Here is a 24,174-nt window from a genome sequence, read left to right on the forward strand (position 1 = left end):
GTTCACGTTATTTCTGCTTGGGCGGGATGAAATTCAGTGATTGGGTGAAGTGGGTTTTCTGGAATTTCTACTCAGTTAAGATTTAATATGAGTTTGTGGAACTATTTCAGAATGTCTGCTCTTTGGGGAGGGCTTTGGAGGAGGTCTTATTTCAAAAATTATGGTCATGGGTGGCTGAATAGAAGCAATGGTTCAGTACTGCTGTTCCGTTCTCCATTACTACAAATGTAGTGTTGGTGGGGGAACCATCTTCTTTTCAGCCCATACAGTGTAGTACCTAGTCTTTTTTTGTGTCCACCATTCTCCAAGCTCAGATTGCTGCACTGCCAAGTTAGGAACTGCACTGAGATTTTACAGACTTTAGATGCATTTAAGATGTGTTGATTGACTATCACAAAATGATAGGTGGGCTGCCACTAGTTAATAGGTAACACAATGTCACCCTGACAGTGCCGGAGGCCTAGTTTCAAATCTCAGGAAAGAAGTCATTTGCATGGCTGATGTGGGCACATTGGTCAGGGCAGATTCTCAACTGGCTTGAGTTCTGCTGAGGCCTAAAGAGGGCATCCAGGGTGGAATTTTGGGAACTCCTCCAGTTGTGGGTGGGCATGTGGAAGATCCACCCACAGCCTCCTCCCACCCCCCATTGGAATTTAAAGGACCAGTCTAAGTGGGGAAGATTCCTGGTGTTATGGGGTTCCTTCCCAGTTCCTGGCCCCCAGGTGGGATTGGTATTTCTGTCCTCTCCAGACCTAGGAATTTTGAGGACTCTGTGTATAATGCTGTTTATAAAACAGGAAAAATATTAGGACCTGTGTATTTAACATACTGTTTCCCCCCCCCCCCCCCAAACACATTAGTGATAAAATTGTTATGCTATTTTATATATTAAGTTGACAAACTTAACAGAAGTCATGATCTATTGGCCTGTGTGCATTGAATAGCCAATGGTTGCTGAGATAAAGCTGTGAAACATGTACTTGCAGTTCCAGAAGAACCACCTCAAAACCTAAATGTGAGAAAGGTTACATCAAAGTCATTCGTAATTAGTTGGGATCCGCCACCAACAGTAACAGGAAGAGTATTTTTACAGAGTTGCGCTCAATGGTCCATTGGGTAAGTGGTGTGAATGTCACTGAAAATGTTAAATTTCCATTAATATAGACTTTGTACTGAAAATCCGAAATAAAAGTAGAAACTGTTAGAAACACTCAGCTAAGTTACCTGTGGAAACTGTTAGGAACACACAGCTAAGTTACCTGTGGGAACTGTTAGGAACACACAGCTAAGTTACCTGTGGGAACTGTTAGGAACACACAGCTAAGTTACCTGTGGAAACTGTTAGGAACACACAGCTAAGTTACCTGTGGAAACTGTTAGGAACACACAGCTAAGTTACCTGTGGAAACATCTTTTCTTCTCCGGAATGATAGATCTATTCTGTTTTGCTTAAATTTTCTGTTTAATTTCAACTCTGCTGCATTTGCAGCATGCCATTTTTCCCTTTCACATTTTTGTTTCCGTGGGCCACTCCCATATCTATTTGCACATTCTTTTGTTCTTTCATTAAAAATATTTTTCAGCATCTAACAGCTTTCTATTAGGTTTGGAGCTTTTTTTAAAATTTGTTCCTTCCTGGGATGTGGGAGTCGCTGGCAAGGCCAGCATTTATTGCTCATCCCTAATTGCCCTTGAGAAGAGTCATAGAATCATAGAGTTATACAGCACAGAAAGAATGAACTTGCTACCCTCAGTGCTTCTTCCAAATAGTGCTCAACATGGAGGAGTTCTAATTCATCAGCTGAGGGAGGGTGGTAGGTGGTAATCAGCAGGAGGTTTACTTGCCCATGCTTGACCTGAAACCATGAGACTTCATAGGGTCCGGCGTCAATGTTGAGGACTCCCAGGGCCACTCCCTTCCGACTGTATACCACCGTACCACCACCTCTGGTGGGTCTGTCCTGCCGGTGGGACACGACAAACCCAGGGATGGTGATGGAGGAGTCTGGGACATTGGCTGAAAGGTATGATTCTGTGAGTATGACTATGTCAGGCTGTTGCTTGACTCATCTGAGTGACAGCTCTCCCAATTTTGATAAAAGTCCCCAGATGTTAGTGAGGAGGACTTTGCAGGGTCGACTGAGCTGGGTGTGCCATTGTCGTGTCTGAAGTCAGTGCTGAGATCGATGCCGGGTGATCTATCCGGTTTTATCCTTATTATGTTTCCTGTAGCTTATTCACTAATCCCTCTCTATGATTGATGTATCTGTGATTCTCTCCCTCCCCCTTTGTCTCTCTCTCAATTTTTTTCAACCTTTTTAAGATACGTGTTAATAAGTCTTTGGTTCTGATGAAGAGTTACACACCCGCAATATCCTTACCTGTCTTTTCTCTTTACTAATGCTGACTGACGGGTTGTATGTTTCTAACAGTTTCTACTTTTATTTCCGATTTTTAGTATTTTCAGCTTTTTATTTTGCTAAGGTTAGCACCCTCCTGGCCATGAATTGTGAGGTTTGGGAATATCAAATAAACACATCATAACATGATTAACTAAAAGACTAATATTGTTGCAAGAGTTAAAGTATCAGTTTCATTTGATGGCTTGTTAAATATCTACTTGCACAACAAGACTAACACTGTTTTACAAAACACCTTCAATAAGATGGAAAATGTGGCCCTTGCTGTAATTTAAGATCTGCACTGTGCAAAACATAGATTCACTACCAATTACATACGCTACGGTAAAAGTGAAAGAATTGTTACAGGCATTGATCATATTTATTCAGAAATAACACATTTAATGTGTTGCATTGTATTTGATTAGGTAAGGTGGGGGACAATATTTGTACTGCTCTAAATATATTGAATGTAACATAAATAGGGAACTGCATTTGCAGTGGCCAAGCATACTGGGTAGAAACTGGTTACTTTCTATGTCAGTTACTTGCTATGTGTAAATATATATATTTTTTTAAATTTAGGGCAAATATCACATAACAGCACCAGAGAAATTACGTTCTTTTTTACTGATCTGCTGCCATTTACGAAATATGAAGTGTTTGTGATTGCTGAGACAGTGGTGGGACTTGGACCAAGCACCAGTGTTAAAATCACTACATCGTCAGAAGGTAACCAGTAAAGAATGCAGTGGAAAATTGCTGCACACCACTGAAATGGTAGCATGCATCTTGTAACTTTATCCTTTTTTTGGTGCAGGTGTTGCGGTTCAAATAATTTGGAGTCCATTTATCTTTTCATTTTAATTTAGCATTTCAGAAGAGTCCAGTGAAACATAAGCTTCCCTAAATACCACAGTAGCAGTTATAAAGGCAGAAAGATCATGTGCAGGAAACTTTGTGCCATCCGGCACCGACGGGACCGAGCTGTTGCCATCCCATCAAAACTGCCGGACAAACCAGCGATAATGTTGAAACATACGGAGATTTTGAGCTCCATATCTGGCAACAAACCACAGCTTCTAAACAGTCGGCCGTACCTTGCAAGCGTCTCTGTAGCTTAGCAACAGCTTCAGCGAGACCTTGCAGAGCTTGACTGTTGAGAAAAAAGCAACGAAAAGAAAAAAAAACTAACGAAACGGCTCCTGATTTTTGCCAGTGGCTCGAGCATTCCAGACAGTTAACCTCCGGATAATACAAAGTTTCCTGTAATACGCTGCGACATAAGGAGAGGCAGCAGTTAGTGAGAGCTTCCTGTTTGCTGTTACTGAATTTTATTAAATTCAACAATAGTGTACATACTAAAATATTCTACTAATGCATTCAAGTTGTTAAACTATAGCTAAAGCCAAAAAATGTGAAAGAACAGAAGGAGAGCTATATCATCTAATAATTTTATTGAAAATTAGAGTCGAGATCTTTTCAGATCCAACTCAGTACACATAACTATTATAATGTAAAATGCATGCCGTTAGTCAAATATAAGGTTATCTGAATTTTGTGAAATACATTGTAACTAAATCTCAGCATATCATAAATACTATTAGGCTATTGCTTGACATCAGTGAATGTTGGTCTAAATTTTAATATATTTATTTCAGGCTTGCTCACTATTTATCTTTTTTTATCATAATAAGTCTGTATTTGTAATTTTTACAGTTCTCCATAAATTCTTTTACATAAGGGGCAAAATTTCAACCTCTGCTTCAAATTTAGAGCTGATATTAGGGACTATTAAAATATATTGTATTCAATGATGTGATTTTGTTGGACTGCTCCTCCATATTAGCATGTTACAATATCCCCATGCCATTACTATAACGAGGGAAGAAATTAAAAATGTTAGATACCAGCAGCATGATGTATTAATGTACTAATGCTATTTAATGATTTTTGCCATATTAAATCCTTCCCCAAGGTGTTTAGATGAGGAATTGCAAATATATTGAATTAAAAAGTGACTCTGATGCTGCTGAAGTAAATTGCATAAATCACTGTCTGTACCGATAAAATTAAAAAAAGCAAAGTACCGCAGATTCTGGGAATTGGAAACAAATACAGAAAATGGTGGTAACACTCAGCAAGTCAGGCAGCATCTGTGGCGAGAGCAGCTACGTTAATGTTTCAGGTATGGACCCTTTGTCAGAATGGGAAGATATTACAGATGAACAGCATTTAAAAAGAAACAGAACAAGGTGATTGCGGGGGGGGGGGGGGGGTGGACACAATTACGCACAGGAAAAGAAATAGAATGACCTGTATGGAAAATAGGATACTGTTAAATGGCAGGTGCTGTAAGCATGAGACAATAGGAGACATACTGAGAGAAATCAAAGAAGTAAAAGACATATACGAAGCACAGAGAGTGTATGAATAGCTGAAGAGGTGGTGGAATAGCTTGGTGGAAAGGGATGCATGAGAATTGACAAAGTGCAGCAGTTTCCAGTGGCCCAGGAGCCTGGTAAAAGAAAAAAGCAGTTTGACATCAAGAGTGCAGACCATCCTGCCAACACGGTGTGCCAACAGGGGGTCCCCACTCCAAGCACAAACTTCCTTCTTGCATCATCCCCAGAAAAAGAGAGAAAATGGGAGCTATAGTTAAGGTCTGAAGTTGTTAAAATCACTATTAAAGCAAAAGGGCTGCAAAGTGTCTGGCAGAAAAATAAGCTGCTGTTCTCTGAGCTTAAGGTATATAACCACTTTACAGGCCATTCTATTTATTTTCCTGTGTGTGTATTTTTTCCCTCCCCTTTCCCTTGTTCTGTTCCATTTTAAATGGTGTTCATCTGTAATATCTTCCACTTCTGCCGATGGACCCATACCTGAAACCAAAAAAGGATCCTGTTTAAGATGTAAATGGACAGTCAAGCCATGTGAACCCAACTCTACAATTTATTTTCTTTACAATTTTTCTTTCCCTCTCTTTCACTCTTAATTTGCATCATTATCATATAGAAAGTAATGTTCAAGCTTTTTACATTGCTCTAGGAGTTTTCCAATATATTAGAGTAAAAATATAAACATTATTAACCTGCTACCATTAGATGGCAGTAACTGATAGAGATAACAGAAAAGAACTGCAAAATAAAAGTACTACTCTAGCTACAAGAATATCTGAGTACTGATTAACAAAACAGAAATAAATACTGTTTTCTAATTATTTCTAACTGGAAATGTGGTTTCAATGTTTTATCTGAAGATGTTTGATCTGCTGATGGGAATCATCATTTTCATGCATCTGTAAAGTCAGGGAACTGAGACATGATGGCCTTGAATTTCCATGGGCTCAGCGATACGCTTTCAGCACAAGTCAGCTGGGATTTCAGCAGAAGTCGTGCAAAATCAGCTGGAACTACGATAGGTCAATCTTTGGTTCAAAGGATAGTGATCTTTTTGCTTTTCCTATCTTTCTCATTTTCCTCCTGCACCGTGTGCTCTCCTGAAGGGGCTGACTGTTGCTGGGACACAGTTCTATGGTTACTGGCAGCCGTCCACTACTTCACTTAAGTGGCTATTTTCAAAGGTTGACCCGGGACAGTAATTGTCAGGAGGATATTCAACCACAAAGGCACCACAGCAGATTCTGTTTACTTCTCACATTGATGCACACACTTTCCAGCAGGGATCAGGAACCTTGGCAGACTTTTTCTCTCCCTAGCCCAGGTCTGCTGGGGTCAATTACAGCACTCTTGAGATTAGCTGACTCATTGCAGACTGGGTAATAAACCTTAAACTTTTTGGGTTATATGGCTTAGTGCTAAAATGGTGCTTTTATCCACTGTACCATTGGGGAACTATACCATCCTATTTTCATATTTGTCCTCAGTTTTAAATCTCTGCAGCACACATCTTTTGCACCTTGGAAGGTGGCAAGTGACCTGTTCCCACTTTGCCAGTGATGCTTTTGATCCATCTGCTGGGAGTACACAAGTGATTCCTGGGATGACTCACATTTGCTTTACCACCATCCAAATGGGGACACAATGCGGCCTCTATTTATTAGTTGGATCTCCTGATAGTATGACCAAAATCTAAAACTTGTGTTGGGAATTCGGGCTTTGGACCCAGATCCTTCCACTCCATTAAAGCATTATGTCCCATAGTTTAATCAAATTTACTTTGCATTATTCAAACTGAAATGTAATAGATGTAGCACAGAACAGAAATATGATAATATATGTGGTGTAGATTTTTTTAATTACTTTCTAATTGGAATTGTAGCTCAATTTTTAATCTGTGTTTTATCAACAGTATCCTACTACAGTAGTTAACTTACAAAATGGAAGCACATTGAAATTAGAACTGTTACTTTGCTTTTTAGTTCCAGGAGAAGTATTTGATTTAAAAGCAACAGAAGTTGAAGCTAAATCTGCAAAATTAGAATGGGGAAAGCCTCGTCGACCAAATGGAATTATTATCCAGTATCAAATCACTGTCTTTATAAAGGAGTCTCAAACATCTGTACAAAATATAATCTTGACAGAAAACATCCAGGTACTTTGTTTCATTTTGTTTTACTTGGCTTTCAATAACATCCCAGTTAATTGTCACTTTTTGTTAGCCAAGCTTCTGCTGCAACACAGGTTGTAAAAGTTTCACACTTGTAGAAGTGTTTCCTAATGTGATTGATATTTAGTCATGTTTCCTGTTATCTTCATTCGCATGTTGGGAACTACATGTGGATTAATTGTTACATAGAACAGTTGGTCAAAGAGCCTGTGTAAGCAGGGTTGCTATTGGGCCTGATAACAAATAATAACCAGAAGATGGTAGAGTAGAGCAGAGTCAGAGAATACCTCGGAAACAGTGACCTATAATTGGAATTTAAGGTTAGACTTGTGTTGGGAAAAAAATGACTACAGTAGGAATATTCAACTTTAGAAAGAAGGTTATGATCAGCAAACTAAGGAAACTGGACTGTTAGAAGGAAAATATACACAGAGTGAAAACAGATACCACTAGGAAGAAGGATAACAAGCAAAAGAACAATGAATGATTTACAAATTTAGTTTTCTGTAGATAGCTTCTTAGGTTCAATCAGGTCATGTTGATACCGTAAGCAGTCCGAATGTCTGACTTTTATATGACTTGACTCACACTGCCCTATATCTGCTTATACGATAGCATGACCGGGGGAAGGTGTGGTGTAACAATAATATCCTCTTGTAACCTGAATTGGATATTCATGTCTTTTGCATGTGTACTTCTTCAACCTCTCTAAAGGCTGACTGAGCAAACATTTAGTGAAATGAGGGCAGATGCCAACATTAAGCTGCTTTATTTCACAGCATGTGCTTATATAGAGTACCATTTTACATACATATATAGGATTACATAGGATATATGGCACAGAAACAGGCCATTCGGCCCAAACCAGTCCATGCCGGCGTTTATGCTCCACTCGAGCCTCCTCCTGTCTTTCCTCATCTAAATCTATCAGCATAACCCTCTATTCCCTTCTCCCTCATATGCTTGTCTAGCCTCCCCTTAAATGCATCTATACTTTTCGGTTCAACCACTCCCTGTGGTAGCGAGTTCCACATTCTCACCACTCTCTGGGCAAAGAAGTTTCTTCTGAATTCCCTATAGGATTTCTTGGTGACTATCTTATATTGATGGCCTCTAGTTATGCTCTTCCCCAAACAAAAGTTATTTATTCCACTCAGCTTCATTTTGCTTCTCATACATAAAGAAAGTAGTGAACATGCCAGGCAATTCCACATTGGTAGACTGTTTTGCTTATATTTTCAGAATTATCCTACTTTCTAAAAAGCCTACCCTTGACCCTCCCTGTCCTTGAAAAGTACCACCCCATCTCAAATCGTACTTTTCTTTCTAAAGTCTTTTAACGTTGCTTCTTAAATCTATGTCCATCTTTCCCCACTCCCTGTCGGAATCTCTCCAATCAGGTTTCTGCCCCTGCCAGAGCACTGTAACAGCGCTAACCAAAATCATAAATGGCATCCTCTGTGACTCTGACCATGGTGCATTATCCCTCCTCAACCACTCTGCAGTCTTTGACAAAGTATTACCTCTGGAGTCCCCCAGGGATCTATCTTTAGCCCCCTCCTCTTCCTCATCTACATGTTGCCCCTTGATGACATCATCCATAGAGACGGGGTCAGCTTCCACATGTATGCTGATGGCATCCAGCTTTACTTCTTCACCACCTCTCTCAATCCCCCTACTGCCTCTGTCTTGTAAGACTGCTTGTCTGACATTCAATCTTGCATGAGCTGCAATATACTCAAGTTTAACATTGGCAAGACCATTGTCTACGGCCCCCACCGCAAACCCTACATCCTTGCCACCGATTCTGTCCCCCTCCCCATCCATTGTCTCAGATTGAACCAGACTGTTCACAACCTCAGTGTCCTATTTGACCCCTAGCTGAGCTTCTGACCCCATATATTCTCTATTGCAAAGACTGTCTACTTCCATCTCCGTAATATCGCCCACCTCCTTCCTCGCCTAAGTCAATCTTATCCATGCCTTTGTCACCTTCAGGCTCGTCCATTCCAATGCTATCCTGGCTGGCCTTCTATTCTCCACCCTTCATAATCTTTAGCTCATCCAAAACTCTGCTGTCGTATCTTATTCCTCACCAAGTCCCGCTTACCCATCACCCCTGTCCTCACTGACCTGCATTGGCTCCTGGTGTCCCACCGCCTCATGTTTAAATCTTTTCATGGCCTTGCTCCCTAACTCTGTAACTTCCTTCAGCCCTACAACACCCTGCCCCCCACCACATACTCCCCCACCCCTTCGGGTGGGATATGTGTCGGTGCAGGCTCGATGGGCCGAAATGGCCTCTATCTGCACTGTGGGGTTTCTGTGATTCTGTGATTCCCACCCCACCAAATTCTCCACTCCACTGATTCTGGCCTCTTGTCTCCTGTGCATCCCCTGCCCCTCTTCGCCCCGCTGTTGTCAGCCATACAATCAACTACTTAGGCCCCGTGCTCTGAAATTCCCCACTAAAGCTCTCTGCTTCTCCTCCTCCTTCTTCTCCTTTAAGACCCTCCCTTCTTAAAATGCACTTCTTTGACCAAGGTTTTCGTCACCCCTCCTAATATCTCTTTCTTTGGCTCGGTGACTATTTTGTGACGTATTTTGTACATTAAAGGCGCTATATAAATAAAAGTTGTTGTTGATGGTGGGAAGGTGAACTTGGGCATAGCAAATAGCATTTCATGTTAATTAATGCAAAATAATGAGACTAAGGAAGGGGAATAAACTATGACAATAGAAACTAAAACCCTGATTTTAGCAGCTCTGTACCCGACAAGAATAAGGAGTGTGAGGGATTAATATAGAGACAGTGTGCTCACGACCCAGTGATCGCCTTGGATCCACCCCACTCCTGTCATTCACCTTACTGGGGACCATTTACCATATCTGTTTTTAAAAAATAGAATTCCCAAAAGTCAAATCAAATCACAGTTGAAGGTACAATTTGGTAATCAAAAATAAATATATATCTAATAAATTGGGGAAGCTGAAGGAGCTAAACTTAATACTGATGGAAATATTGGAATTAATATTATTCTGATTACTGAACAGGGAATGGAACACAGTATTTAGCTTGTTTCTATTTAAATATCTAAATTAATTGTAAAGTATATTGATGAGACTATTTTTTGTTCTAGGAAATGAAAAACTCAACTGAACCAATAAATCCTGGTATGTTGGTTACAGACTCCATTACATTGACTTCAGCGAATGATGCTGTAATATTTACAGACTTGGATGAAGGTTCGGCTGAGCTGTTTTCTGAATCCGCATCTTTAGAGCCTGCAGTGACTTCACCTACTTTTTCACCAGTTGAAACGCTAAGCACTGTTAGTTCAGAAATGTCTGGGACATCTACTATTCCTGAAAAAAGCTTGGCTGCATCTCTGCCTGATCAACTAACATCACATGCACAAGTCTTTCCTTCACCAGTAATTTATCCTAAAACATCCCCATCTACTAATACAGTACACTCAATGGCTGCTACCGGCTTCACTGCATCATTTACTAAACGGACAGCCTCCAGCTCCTTGGGGCCCTTTGAATCTCTTCCTACAATCAGCATGACTCTCCAGGCGAGATCAGTGTTGCATAGAAGATCAGTTATTGCAGTTGTCAAGGCAGGTGGGATTTCCCTGCCTCCAAGTTCTTCACCATTTCCTCCTCGATGGAGGCTTCTGGCTAATGGCCTTCAAAATATCACTGAAGGTAAATAGGTCACAGCTCCAGCATGTAGTGACAACAGGTGGAGATGACCCAGTGACATGGTGCTGTAATTAGTATATACACTTGCTTTTTAGAGTCACAAAACTTTTTGTAAAGAATGTTTTGACAGCATAAGCAAAGTTCCTTTTTTTAAAAAAAGGAGAGATTAAATAAATAAAGGTCCTATCAACATTATACCAGGTTTCTAGAATACAAAAAAACATTTATTGAAGTATTTTTACTGTTTGTAGCAATCCCGTATTGGTACTTCATTATTTTCTATTTAAAGCCGGTGGTTTCTGTTCAACATTTGTGAGGGAATCTTAAAAAAGCTTTTTAAACCATGCTTGTACTTTTGAATGATATTTATTACAGTGTTTCTGTCTCTTGGCTCCTTGTTGCTTCTTCCAAATTTTCTTTTTAGTGGTTTGTTTTCAAGTATGAACACATCTATGAACTTTACTAAATGTGAGAATTGTGAGATAGAGGAAGTTTTCCATTTTCTACCTTCTGCAGAGAGTGAAAGCAGTCTCCAGGTCATTGACCCTACATCTGAGCAGCTGTCATATGTTGTAAGGGAACTTGTACCTTATACTGATTACATTATCAGAGTGGCAGCATTCACTATTGTTGGAGAAGGACCACCAACCAGTATTTCCTTAAAGACACAACAATATGGTACGTTACTAAATAAACCATTATATTTGTTTTAGAAATTAATGTGATGTCTCAGATTCTTCAAAGTTAACTAAACCTTTCTCTTTGGTGTTTTTAGTGCCAAGTTCAGTGCAGAATGTAACCTATAAAAATATCACTTCTACATCTATACTGATATTATGGGACCCACCTGCTATCCCTAATGGCATAATAACTCATTACACTATCTATGCTGTGGAGGAAGGCACAAATGAAGCATTTCAAGGAGTTGTGACAAGCAACAACATTACTCTAACAGGTATTTTAAATAAGCGAACAAGTTTAACTTAAATGTAAAGATGAGCACACCGTTATTTTTTTCGTAACTAGTTAAATCTTTTCATGAAGTTATTGATTAAGGATGAATACGAAAATAATTGTGCTGAAGGCAAACTACAGGAAACTTTCTGGTATCCGGCACTGACTGGACCGAGCTGGTGCCGGTCGATCAACACTGCCGGAGAAACGAGCGCTAATGTTAAAACATACGGGCCTAGAAATTCAGTTGCGTGCGCCAGCCGTTAGCGCCTTAAGAGGAGTAGACTTCGAGCGCTAGGCACTTAGCGGCCGGGCGCAGTGCGATCTGCGCCTACGCCCAACTTCAGTAGACATTTAGCGCCGGCGCAAAGTGTTTGCGCGCGCTCAGCTGCGCGCGCAGCTTATGACGTCATTTCGTCGTGCAACGCGCTTTGTGCGCCCCAAACCGGAACTTCAGTCATGCCCGCCCAATGTGGGCGTGGCGGTGCTAAGAACTGTGAAGTGGAACGCAGCAGAGGCCCTGCGGGCCTCGGGGAGCGCTAATTAAAGGGCACTTACACTGAACTATAAAGGCCAGCCATTTTGCTGCAATGAATTTTGTGCAACGGATTTCTGGACAGAGACCAAGGAAGAGACCTTACTGATTTGGCCCAACATAGGAGAGGTATTTTTGGCTTCTGGCCAGAGCTTGGAAATTTGACTCATTGTGATTTCATTGTTTGCCAGTATATTATGGGGGCTGCATGGGGTGCCAACCCTCAGTTCCAGCATTATGTGCGAAGGGCTCGCAGACGCTGTGTGAGAGGGGCAGCCATGCCTAGACGCAGAGGGGGCATCAGGCGTCGGCAACGTAGGCCTTACCCACTCAGGGAATACCGCCAGCAGGTGTCCTATCTCACCATGACTGCCGCGCAGTGTGTTAAGAGGCTGCGCTTCAGAAGGGAGGTGGTTGCAGAGATCTGCCAGCTGCTTCACAGAGATCTGCGTCCACAGCTGATGTGCAGGACGTCTCTGTCAGTGGAAGTGAAGGTCACGGTGGCTCTGAACTTTTATGCAAGCGGCTCCTTCCAAGCCGCTGCTGGGGACATAGCTAACATATCCCAGTTCGCCGTGCATCGCTGCATCCGGCAGGTCACCGATGCCCTTTTCACAAGGAGACACCAATTCATCTCCTTCCCCATGACCCTGGAGAGGCAGGAGCAGCGTGCAGTCGGATTTGCGAGGATCGCGGACTTCCCCATGGTGCAAGGCGCCATTGACTGCACGCATGTGGCTTTGCGGGCACCTATCGACAATGCAGAGGATTACCGCAACCGGAAGGGCTACCATTCCCTCAATGTACAGCTGGTGTGTGACAACAGGCAGCGCATCCTAGCTGTCAATGCCCGCTTTCCAGGCAGCAGCCACGATGCATTTATCCTGCGCCAGACTACTGTGGCTGACATGTTCCAGGCACAGCCTCCCCCAAGAGGATGGCTTATCGGGGACAAAGGCTATCCTTTGTGTACATGGCTCATGACCCCGCTCCGCGCGCCCAGGACCCCTGCTGAGGAGGCATACAACGAAAGCCATCAAGCCACAAGGAACATCATAGAGCAAACGATTGGCGTCCTCAAGCAACGGTTCCGCTGCCTGGATCGCTCCGGCGGATCTCTGCAGTATTCACCGGATAGAGTCTCCCAGTTCGTCGTCGTTTGCTGCATGCTGCACAACCTGGCTATTCGCAGGACTCAGGCACTGCCACCTCACGTTGGACCACCACCTCAGGAGGAGGAGCAGGAGGACCATGAGGAGGAGGAGGAGGAGGAGGAGTACCAGCCCAGGAGGGAGCTACAAGGTCCAAGGGCCGTCCGTCGGCGGCTTATTGAACGACACTTCTAGGCCCCCTGTCAGGGAATGGCTTGTGGCAATGAAGGGACATGAATGCAGCCGCTCCGCAAGCCCTCAGCCGGTTAACGCAACAACCACTTCAAACATCAAACATGGACAAGCTGAATAAAGAAAAAGCTTTATTGAACAAACTCAGGGCCCTTCCCACATGAAACCCAAAAACAGACAACACCCCCAAAAAACAGTCAAACACATGACTCACTCCCACAACCTGGGGAGGAATAACAAAACTTTTCCATCCAAATGGCCTTCATCCTCGGCCTTACCAAAACAACCACCCCCATAGACAACACAACCACCCCCATATAAAAAAACATTTGGCAACACCCTCTACTTTGTGTGCCGAGAGGGCGAGTCCTTGTCCAGCCTTTTCCGGCCCCTGGCCGACCTGCTGCTCCGCCTCAACCTGGGCCCTGTGGGTGCTGCAAGGCTGGGGGAAGGCTCCTGAGGGGCACATGGCGTGACAGCAGATGCCCTTGGGGGTCGGCCTAGACGAGCTCTGGCCCTCGAGGGGCCGGCTGCTGACTGCTGCAGCTGTGGCTGGGCAGCATCAGTCCCTCCAGCAGCTCGTGGCAGCTTCACTGGGGGAGTGGCAGTGGCGGCTGCAGCAATGGGGGCAAGCTGGCTGATGCCAGGCGCTCGCTGCTCGCCTGAGACACTGGCACTCGGCCGGGCTGGCACTGCAGCATGCACAGCAATCTGCTGAAGGCCAGACCGCTGTGCTGCTGCAGCGCGGCGGGTGCCCTGGCGATGCCTGGCTGACACAGCGAGTGTGGCAGCAGTGAGTGCCCGTACTGCCCTGGTCTGTGCCCGCATCAGACCAGCCAGTGACTGCACGGCACCACTGACCAACTGGCCACTCGCTGCCTGTGCTGCCCTGAAGTCGTCCCGACTCGCGTCCTGTGCTGCCCTGAATTCGGCCCGACTCGCGTCCTGTGCTGCCCCGAATTGCTCGAAACCCCTGGCCTGTGCTGCCCCGAGTTGCTCGAAACCCCTGGCCTGTGAGGCCCCGAAATCGGACACACTATGAGCCAGGGACTCGATGGCCTCAGGCAACCGTGCCACAACCCCCATGAACTCGGTGTGCCGGCGATCCGAGTCCGCGGACATTTGATCGAGGAGGCGCACCTCCTGGGCGAGGACCGTCTCCGGACTGGAGGCCGGACTCTCCCTCTGGGGAGAAGGCCGCCGAGCTGGCCGACCCTTCCTGCGTTGCTGGACGCCACTGGGCACAGGAGCTACACCCCCCTCTGACACTTCCCCCTGGCTCTCCTCCAGGGAAGACGTGTCCCCTCCATTGCCATCCCCTGGCGCGGATGAGGGTTCCCCCGATGGGCCGCCTTCCTGTTGCTCCTCCTCGTCCTCCTCTTCCGAGGGACTGTCACTGGCAGCTTCAGGGACCTCCTCCTCACCAGCTGAAAGCAGGAAGGCACAAGAGTAGCTTTAGAGTGAGGACAGGGCGTCAGCGAGGGAGGCATGAGTGGTGGCATTCAGCACATTGGTCGGACAGTGGCAAAGGATGTAGATCTGACGCGCAAGGGGAACGAGAGAGGTCCAAAAGGTGATGTCCTTACCATTGGGGCCCAGCACAGGGTCGGCATCTCCACATGCAACGGGGCCAATCAGCTGGCCACCCATGAGTCGACCCACGCGCTCCTCCAGGTCACTGAGCTGCTGGAACTGGGGACGGCCTCCCCCGGTGTCAGTCCGGCTCCTCAGATTCTGGGCCAGCTTGGCCTGCAAGAGAAAGGACGGCCTCTAAGTACAGTGTGGTGCCCTGTTGTTGTGTGCACTGCCTCCCATGGTCGAATAGCTTGGCCAGTGTGGTGCCCTGTTGTTGTATGCACTGCCTCCCATGGTCGAATAACTTGGCCAGTGTGGTGCCCTGTTGCTGTATGTACTGCCTCCCATGGTCGAATAGCTTGGCCAGTGTGGTGCCCTGTTGCTGTGTGCCCTGTTGCTGTATGCACTGCCTCCCATGGTCGAATAGCTTGGCCAGTGTGTAAAGTGCAGAAAGTGCAATTGATGTTCATGCCAGTGCCATAGCTGCTGGATGAGGGCTGGCCATTAGGGCTTTGAGGCCCCTTTGCCCATAATGTGAGGTGCACATGCAAGGATGAGGAGGACACTGGAAAGGGTACTCACCCTGACAATCCGAGTGAGGTCGTTAAACTTTTTCCGGCATTGGACACCAGTCCTGGGGACATCGCAGGTGGCTGTGACCCTCTGGGCGACATCCTTCCAGGCTTTCCTGTACACCCTGGTGGCAGGCTTCTTGCCACTGTCCGGGAACAAGATATGGCATCTCCTCTCCAAAGCCCTAACCAGCACCTTTAAATCATGGGCAGAGAAGCGCTGCACTCGCTCACGGGCCCTCTGCATCCTTCCTGGCGCTATTTCTCTCCAGCAGCAGTGTTTAGGCCTAGCTGGAGGGCTGCAGTATCCAGGGCGTGGCAGCAGACGAACTCGACCCTTCCCCCTTTAAGAGCTGGCCGGCGCCAGGGTGTCTGCTGTCAATCAAGAAATGACCGCACCTACGCTGCGCCCGGCCTTGGCGGTATCACTCTGCACCGCTGGCTTAGCGCCTAAAGATAGCCGTGCATCGCCAGTTTTAGCGCTCGAGCAAACTCCTTGGCCAAAGCTACTGAATATCGGCGAAGTGGCCTCCACTTTGCGCCGGGCGCAAACTTTAGTGGCCGCCCGACTTTACCGCCCCAAAAGTGGCTATACTGAATTTCTAGGCCACGGAGCTCAGAGCTCCGTCTGAAGCAACAAACCCAGCTTCAAAACAGCGCAGCTTGCAAGCGTCTCTGTAGCTAAGCAACAGCTTCAGCTAGATGCTTGCAGAGCCACAAATGGAGAAAAAAAGCAACTAAAAGTAAAAAAAAGTTATCTGAACCGACTCCTGAATTTTGCCGGTGGATAGAGCATTCCGGATATTTAACCTCCGTTTAAACGAAAGTTTCCTGTACCTAGTTGAAAAGCACCTCTAATGGAACTGTACTTAGAAACCCTAGGCCTGATTTTCTGAAAGTTCAAATTTGGAGACTGCACCAAAGGAAGGTGGTCTTATTTGCGTCATAGGTCACCCTCCAGTAAAAGCCAGCTGCATGGAGGGAGGTCTGTGCCCAGAGCTCCTTCACACCTGGATGAAAGTGAGGAAGAGGTGATCTGCTCTCAGGAGCAAGGCAAAGGTGAGTGTGATCCTTACTGTAGCACACATTTCGTGGGAGGAGCATCAAGCATCAAGAGGTACTGCTTCAAGCATTGTGCATGCCCATTGTCCTTTTACACACAATGTTTCATTGTGCTCAAGGTGCGTGGCACATTTTTCTTGCTGGAGGAGGTGGGAGCCAAAGAATATGAAACAGATGCTGAAGTATCCAATTCTATGCTATTAGGGTGTTTCTCTAAGGTCAGCAGTCAGATGATTGCCTGGTTCTCTTAATAGCCTTTCATCTAGTATTTTCCTCTTTCATAGAATGGGCACACTAAGGTTTGCCACTTCCTACATAATGGTCACTAATGTGTATGATGATGTTTCTAATGGTCGGAAGTAACCTGACCCTTTCACTTCATGAAGCCCATGCAGTTGATCTGAAAATCCGTGACACCTTCGCAGGTTCTATCTATGACTCTTTGCACACTCGTGAGTTCTGCCATCTGCTGAAAGCTATGCATCCTGTTCAGCTAATGCCTCCTTTACACATGAAAAAATTAATGAAGGTGCCAACATAGCAGTTGCCATTTCCTTGATACATGAGTGCACTGTGCAGGTTGTCTCCTGGGATGGCTTGAAAGGATGTGTTGACATTGAAGCTTCATGGTGTGGTAGACTTTATTTCTAAGGGAATGGCCATCCCTGATCCAGATGCAGATTATTGGGCAATAGATAGCACAACTGTGTGGCATAAGTTCATTAAGCCTTAATTTAAATAAAATTAGGAGGTGCTTCCATGCTGATTGTGTGGCCTTCCAAAAAGTCAGTTGGAAAATTGGGCGTAGAGAGCATCACGTACTTGATATCCCAGTCAACCGCAAAATACTGTGGATGCTGGAAATCTGAAACAAAAACAGAAAATGCTGGAAATACTCAGCTGGTTAGGCAGCATCTGTGGAGAGAGATACAGAGTTAACGTTTCAGGTCGATGATCTTTCATCAGAACTTGATATCCCATGTCAGATTTGTGATTGTCAATGGCAGCACACGAGACCTTGCTGGCGGCATGTGGCCATGGAAAATAAGGGCCGATAGTCTTTTTAATATTATGAGAAAGGAGGCGCTGCTGCCTGCTGTCTCCTAACATTGAAAAATAGTTATTCGTTCAGCAGTTCTCTGTGCAAGGATGCACGTGTGAGAGCTCTTATGCGCAGAGTGTGTGGCTCAAGTCACAGTATAACTCTGGTCTTACCTCCTGTACTTCACACTATACAGCTACCAGTCTCAGACCAGTAGTAGAACTACAACATTTGAAGACCACATGGGAATGGTTTCAACCTATGTGCCTCAGATTTCACTTTATTGCTGCATCTAATTTAACTGCTTTTACACAGATCCAGAAACATCAGGTTTTTCTGTTTACATTTGTAGGTTTGAAAAAATTCACAGATTATAAAATGAGAGTAACAGCATCTACCTCTGTAGGTGAAAGCTCTGTCTCTGAACAAGATGATATTTTCGTGCGAACTCTCGAAGATGGTAAGAAACGTTTTGAAATGAACCAAATCCTAGCTTTGCAGTCATTCCCATTGTTACATTACTTACTCTATTCTCTCATTACCATAAATCTTTCTAAGCCTTTCTTTTTCCCTTTTTCCATTACCTTGCCCAATTGGTTGTTCTTGATCTGTGAGCTGGGACAGTGAGTGATGGGAGTCCATTAATGCTATGGACCCCCACAGTCAAACTTGATTCATCATACATTATTGTTGGTGATTGACTGACTCAGCAAAGGCACCTAAACAGTTTTTTAAATTTACTTATCTTACCATGGGTTACTTTCCCTGGTAAGAATCCTGGATAAATATATAAATGTATAGTGCATTTATTCTACCGCTGCCAGTGTACAATCAGTAGCAGCAGTATTGGTATCAGTCAGCAGTGCCTGGTTTACTATGCGTGGCTGCAACTGCAATCCTTCCGCCCAGGAGTAAGCTCTGTACACGCATGCTTACATAAAAACAGAGCTTCCCTTCCAGCGGTTAAAATGTAATGCCTGGAATTCCCACTGGGGTTCTTCCAATCTCCCACCATAACTTTGGTGGAAGACCAGTGGAAACATTGGAGAAATGGCATAAATGGCTGAAAACAACCATTTACTCTTTCTATGGCTGCTCAGCCAGTCTCCCACTGAATTTCCAGTGGAGACCGGAAAAACCACTGCGGAATTTCCAGGCTTACTTGTGACCTATCTTAATTCATCCATCCAAAAAGACCCGACAGTCACCCTATTTCAGCACCTAATTGTTTCTTAAATGTATCAGATTTTTACCTGCTCTACTCTCTCTCTCTCTTGAGTCAATTCCCAAGTATTAATCACTATTTTTGTGACGAAGCATATCCTGATATCAGACTTAAATTTATTTCTAGCTTAAACCTGTGCGCTCTTGTCGTACGCTCAAAATTTAAATTTAAGTAATACAGTATTCTGGATTTACCATTCCATTCTCTTAACTATCTTATATACCTCTATAAGATCATCTGTCAGATGCCTGCTTTCTAGGCTGGTAAGAACAAGGTTCTCATAACACTGTTCTCTCACCCCAGAGATCAGGCTTGGGGTTCCTCTCTGCACTACCTTCAAGCACGAATCTCTCATTTGTTTCTCAGTGACTGGAAATGAACACAGCACTCAAGGTGTGGTCTGACTAGAACACTGTTTAGTTTGATCATTACTTCCTCTGACTTATATTTTTACTATTTTGGCTATGTAGTTAAGCATTCTATTGGCTTTATTGATTGCTGCTGTCCATTGGTTGGTCAGGTTGTGTGTCAAGTCCTAGATATCTTTCAACATCTTCTGGAGCTCAGTGCTTGATGTTGATGCTGGCGCTCTGGTATTGGCGGGGGAGGAGGGGGCTGTTTTGTGGTCGGTCCCTCCGGTCCTGCCAAATTTAACAGCAGGACTTGATTACCATTTTTGGACTCCGTTTCCTGGCCGCAGCCAGATTGAGAGGTTGGCTGGCTGTCGGGCGGCTAAGCCTTCGGCAGCAGGCCACAGCCAGGGAGCGGAGAGGAGGGAGGGAGAGATTGGGGGTCGGGCAGCATCGATGTAGTTTGATCATTACTTCCTCTGGGGGGCCATTGATGAGGGTGGTTCGGGGGCTGGAGAGATTGGGGGAGGTGGGTGAGGATCATGGAAGGGGCCTGTGAAGGACATGGGGGGGTTGCCGGGAGGAGATTGTGGGCTGTAGAGGACATCGAAAGGAAATCGGATCATCGGGGGCGGGGGGCGATCCAATTGCTGGGGAGGTTAACAGGTTTGCTTGGGGGACCAGGGGGAAGCAATCCTGCTCCTCCTGGCCCACAAGCTGTGCTGGATAAGCATTTACCTGTTCCATGCAGTCCTCACCTCTCTTCAGCTGCCGGGTCTCCTGAGGCCTGGGAAATCCGGCTCGCCAGCATTAAAGCTGAAACAGAGAAAAAAATCTGAGGCATGCAACCTCATTAAAATATTTAAATGAGTGACCTGCTTCCTGGGAGCGGGTTGGTCGCCCATTCCCCTGTCCCGCCTCCGTTAAAACCAGAAGTGGACGGGTTCGAGGCGTGTTGCATTCGAGTTTGAGATTTTTTATATTTTTACTTCCCACCCAACCCAAACCCACCCGTTTTTGGGGGGTAAAATTTTCCCCGGGTATCAAAAGTGGAAACATTTTCCTAACAATTACATCTTTCACTTTGATAAACATTAAAAAAAAGTGACCAAAAAGAAAGAAAAACAAATGAAAAGGAACACAATGGCCTAGAAATTCAGTATAGCCACGTTCGGGGCGCTACAGTCGGGCGGCCGCTAAAGTTTGCGCCCGGCGCAAGTTCGCGCCACCTTCGCCGATATTCAGTCGCATCGCCCCAAGAGGTTGCTGCTGCGCTAAAACAGGCGATGCACGACTATCATTAGGCGCTAAGCCGGCGGTCCGGGGCGAAACCCCCGAGGGCGGGCGCAGCGCAGGTGCGGCGAGTTGCTGATTGACGGCAGACACTCTGGCGCCGGTCAGCTCTTAAAGGGGCAGGGTGGACTTGTCTGGCTGCCATGCCCTGCGCACTGCAGCCCTGAAGCAAGGCCCAACCAATGCTGGTTCATCAGTTCTATGCCCTGGACCATGGGGAAGCCCGCTATTCTTCCAAATCCCATTGCACGCTCTTGCTGCTTGTCCAGGGTCATGGGGAAGGAGATGTACTGACGTCTCCTTCTGAAAAGGGCATTGTTCACCTGTCGGATGCAGCAATGTACCGCGAACTGGGAGATGTTGGCAATGTCCCCAGTAGCGGATTGGAAGGAGCCGGTCGCATAGAAGTTGAGAGCCACCGTCACCTTCACTGCCACCGACAGAGACGTCCTGCTCCTCAGCTGTGGCTGCAGATCTCTGCGAAGCAGGTGGCAGATCTCAGTGACCACCTCCCTTCTGAATCGCAGCCTCCGAACACACTGCTCCTCAGACATGTTCAGATATGAGAACTGCTGGCGGTATACCCTGGGTGGGTAAGGCCTCCTGTGCCGACACCTGTTGGCCCTTCTCCGTCTGGCCATGACTGGCACTCTCTCACGGCGTCTCTGATCCCTTTGAATGCAATGCAGAAAGCCAACGTTTCCACCCATTGTAGCCCCCATTACAGTATATGTGGTGACTCAAGGCTATGGCACTGAAAGTGAAATCCAAGTGCAAAGCTCTGGCCTGAAGCCAGAAGTACCTGTGCGAGCGCTGAGTCAAAGCAGAAAGCTCTCTGCCTTTGTCTCTCACACAGAAGGATTGGCACAAAATGGCTGTCACTTATAATGCAGGAGGAGTCCCCTTTAAATAGCGCCCCCCGCACCCCGCAGCGACTGGGAACCGTTCCCCTCTACCAGTCGCTGGGGGCGCCAGGCGCAAAGAAGGGCGGCGCCACTGAAGTTCCGGTTTGGGGCGCACAAAGGGCATTGCATGATGAAATGACGTCAGGATCTGCGCGCGCAGCTGAGCGCGCGCAAAGACTTTGCGCCGACGCTAAATCTCTAGTGAAGTTGGGGAGAGGCGCAGATCGCGCTGCGCCCGGCCGCTAGCCGCCTAGCGCCCAACATCTCCTCCTAAGGCGCTACCGGCTGGCGCAAGCAACTGAATTTCTAGGCCAATCTACCTTTGGAGTCTTTTCCCCTCCCCATCTGCCACGTGCCATTACTGTTGATTTGAGAGCCGTAAACTGAAAGGTGGTGCTCTAAATTGGGATTTTTATGTACAGCTACTTTAAATTTAAGCCTTGGATTCAACACTTATTCCTAGCAGCATCTTTGGATTTTTTTTTCATATTTACATTGGTTTAGTAGTACACCAATTCAATTTAAACCTTCACTGCAGCAATTAAGTATTACAAGTATTTGCAAAACAGTAATTGAAAAAACACATTTATGTTCTTTGTTGTACCCGACAGAACCAGCGACACCTCCTGAAAACTTAACCAGCAAAAATATAACTGAAACAGCTGTGTACTTGAGCTGGTCACCTCCAGCGAGGCCTAATGGAATTATTATATACTATGAAGTCACGTATACCAATTATACGGATTCCTTTACAATGAACAGTTCCGAAACAAACATTTATCTAGAAAACTTAAAGACATTTTCTCCTTATAACCTCTCTGTGAAAGCATATACCAAGTATGGTCATGGGAATCAAACCTCTGCAACTGTGCTTCTGGTGACAGAACAAGATGGTAAGCACCGTTCTGTAATACTAAGACATCACCAGGTTATTAAGAATTTAGATTTCTGCCAAAAAATGGAAGCACACTGCTGTTACTAGGAAAACTATAGCTCTTACTCAATACATCAAACATGTTTTCTGCAGCTGGGTTACAATTCTGATCCAATAAAAAGCCATCTGTAGTGGAAGTTGATATCTCTTTAACTATTTGTTCAACCAGGAGAAGTGTTTTCACCCAAATGCTGTTCACTTTAATGGGACCCATTTCTTCATTTATAGCGAGGGCAAAGGATTAACAATAAACCAGCAAAATATTCTACCCAAAGTCCATCCGGTTTAAAGTGTTCCGACTCTTTTCTTGCTTTATTTACAGCTCCTAGGAGTCCGCGTTTAATGTGACCTATAAGTGCATTAGTTCCACTAAAGTAGCAGTTTCATGGAACCCACCACTGAATGCCAATGGCATTATATTATTCTACACTGTAAACTTTTGGAATGTCTCCCACTCCATTCAAACTATCAGCAATAAGACATCTATACGTCTGTCTAATCTTGGCAAATTTTCCCGGTACTGTACTGGGTTACTGTAGCTGCTAACACAGTATTTTGAAATGGAAATGAAACAAGTGTCATTTTGAATATGATGATTTTAGAAGATGGTGAGTTACTATAAACAATGGTCAGATTCTGACACAAAATAATGTATAGCTTTCTGTATAATTAACAAGGAATGAGCAAAGCTACATATGAACTGAACTAATTTTTTTAAATCATTCATGGGATGTGGGCATCGCTGGCAAAGTCGTCATTTATTGCCCATCTGTAATTGCCCTTAAGAGAGTGGTGGTGAGCCGCCTTCTTCAACTGCTGCAGTCCGTGTGGTGAAGACACTCCCATAGTGCTGTTCGGGAGGGAGATCTAGGATTTTGACCCAGTGACAATGAAGAAACGGCGATATATTTCCAAGTCAGGATAGTGTGTGACTTGGAGGGGAACTTGGAGGTTCCCATGAGCCTGCTTCCCTTGTCCTTCTATTGCGGGTTGGGAGGTACCGTCGAAGAAGCTTTGGCGAGTTGCTGCAGTGCATCTTGTAGATGGTACACACTGCAGCCATGGTACGCCGGTGGTGTGAATGTTTAAGGTGGTGGATGGGGTGCCAATCAAGCAGGCTGTTTTGTCCTGGATGGTGTCGAGCTTCTTGAGTGTTGTTGGAGCTGCACTCATCCAGGCAAGTGCAGAGTATTCCATCGCACTCCTGACGTGTGCCTTGTAGATGGTGGAAATGCTGTGGGGAGTCAGGAGGTGAGTCACTCGTCACAGAATACCCAGCCTCTGACCTGCTCTTGTAGCCACACTATTTATGTGGTTGGTCCAGTTAAGTTTCTGGTCTACGAAGACCCCCAGGGTGTTGATGGTGGGGGATTCGACGATGGTAATGCCGTTGAATGTCAAGGGGAGGTGGTTAGACTCTCTCTTGTTGGAGAAAGTCATTGCCTGGCACTTAGGTGGCAAATAACATTTGTGCCACACATCAGCCCAAGCCTGAATGTCATCCAAGTTTTGCTGCATCCAAGCACGGAGTGCTTCATTATCTGAGGAGTTGCAAATGGAACTGAACACTGTGCAATCATCAGTGAACATCCCCATTTCTGACCTTATGATGGAAGGAAGGTCATTAATGAAGCAGCTGAAGATGGTTAGGCCTAGGACACAGCCCTGAGGAACTCCTGCAGTGATGTCCTGGGGTTCTTGCTTCACC

General features: G+C 45.4%; 1 protein-coding gene and 1 long non-coding RNA gene across 7 annotated transcripts in view; one reads left to right on the forward strand and one right to left on the reverse strand.

Annotated features, from left to right (window-relative positions):
- Window positions 1-24,174, reverse strand: part of LOC147106289 (uncharacterized) — a 313,882-nt gene that overhangs the window by 115,431 nt on the left and 174,277 nt on the right. The gene's annotated exons all lie outside the window — the stretch shown is intronic.
- ptprq (protein tyrosine phosphatase receptor type Q) overlaps window positions 1-24,174 on the forward strand; it is a 278,107-nt gene that overhangs the window by 115,351 nt on the left and 138,582 nt on the right. The window contains 9 exon segments of the mRNA XM_086009276.1: window positions 987-1,084; window positions 1,086-1,116; window positions 2,985-3,131; window positions 6,781-6,953; window positions 10,109-10,679; window positions 11,193-11,354; window positions 11,452-11,631; window positions 18,112-18,219; window positions 22,144-22,425. Of these exon segments, the coding sequence (XP_085865402.1) occupies window positions 987-1,084; window positions 1,086-1,116; window positions 2,985-3,131; window positions 6,781-6,953; window positions 10,109-10,679; window positions 11,193-11,354; window positions 11,452-11,631; window positions 18,112-18,219; window positions 22,144-22,425 (1,752 nt within the window).

Source organism: Somniosus microcephalus, chromosome 16 (assembly GCF_052327205.1).
Source record: "Somniosus microcephalus isolate GS21.2 chromosome 16, FLI_Smic_1.0, whole genome shotgun sequence".
NCBI classification, from domain to species: Eukaryota; Metazoa; Chordata; class Chondrichthyes; order Squaliformes; family Somniosidae; genus Somniosus; species Somniosus microcephalus.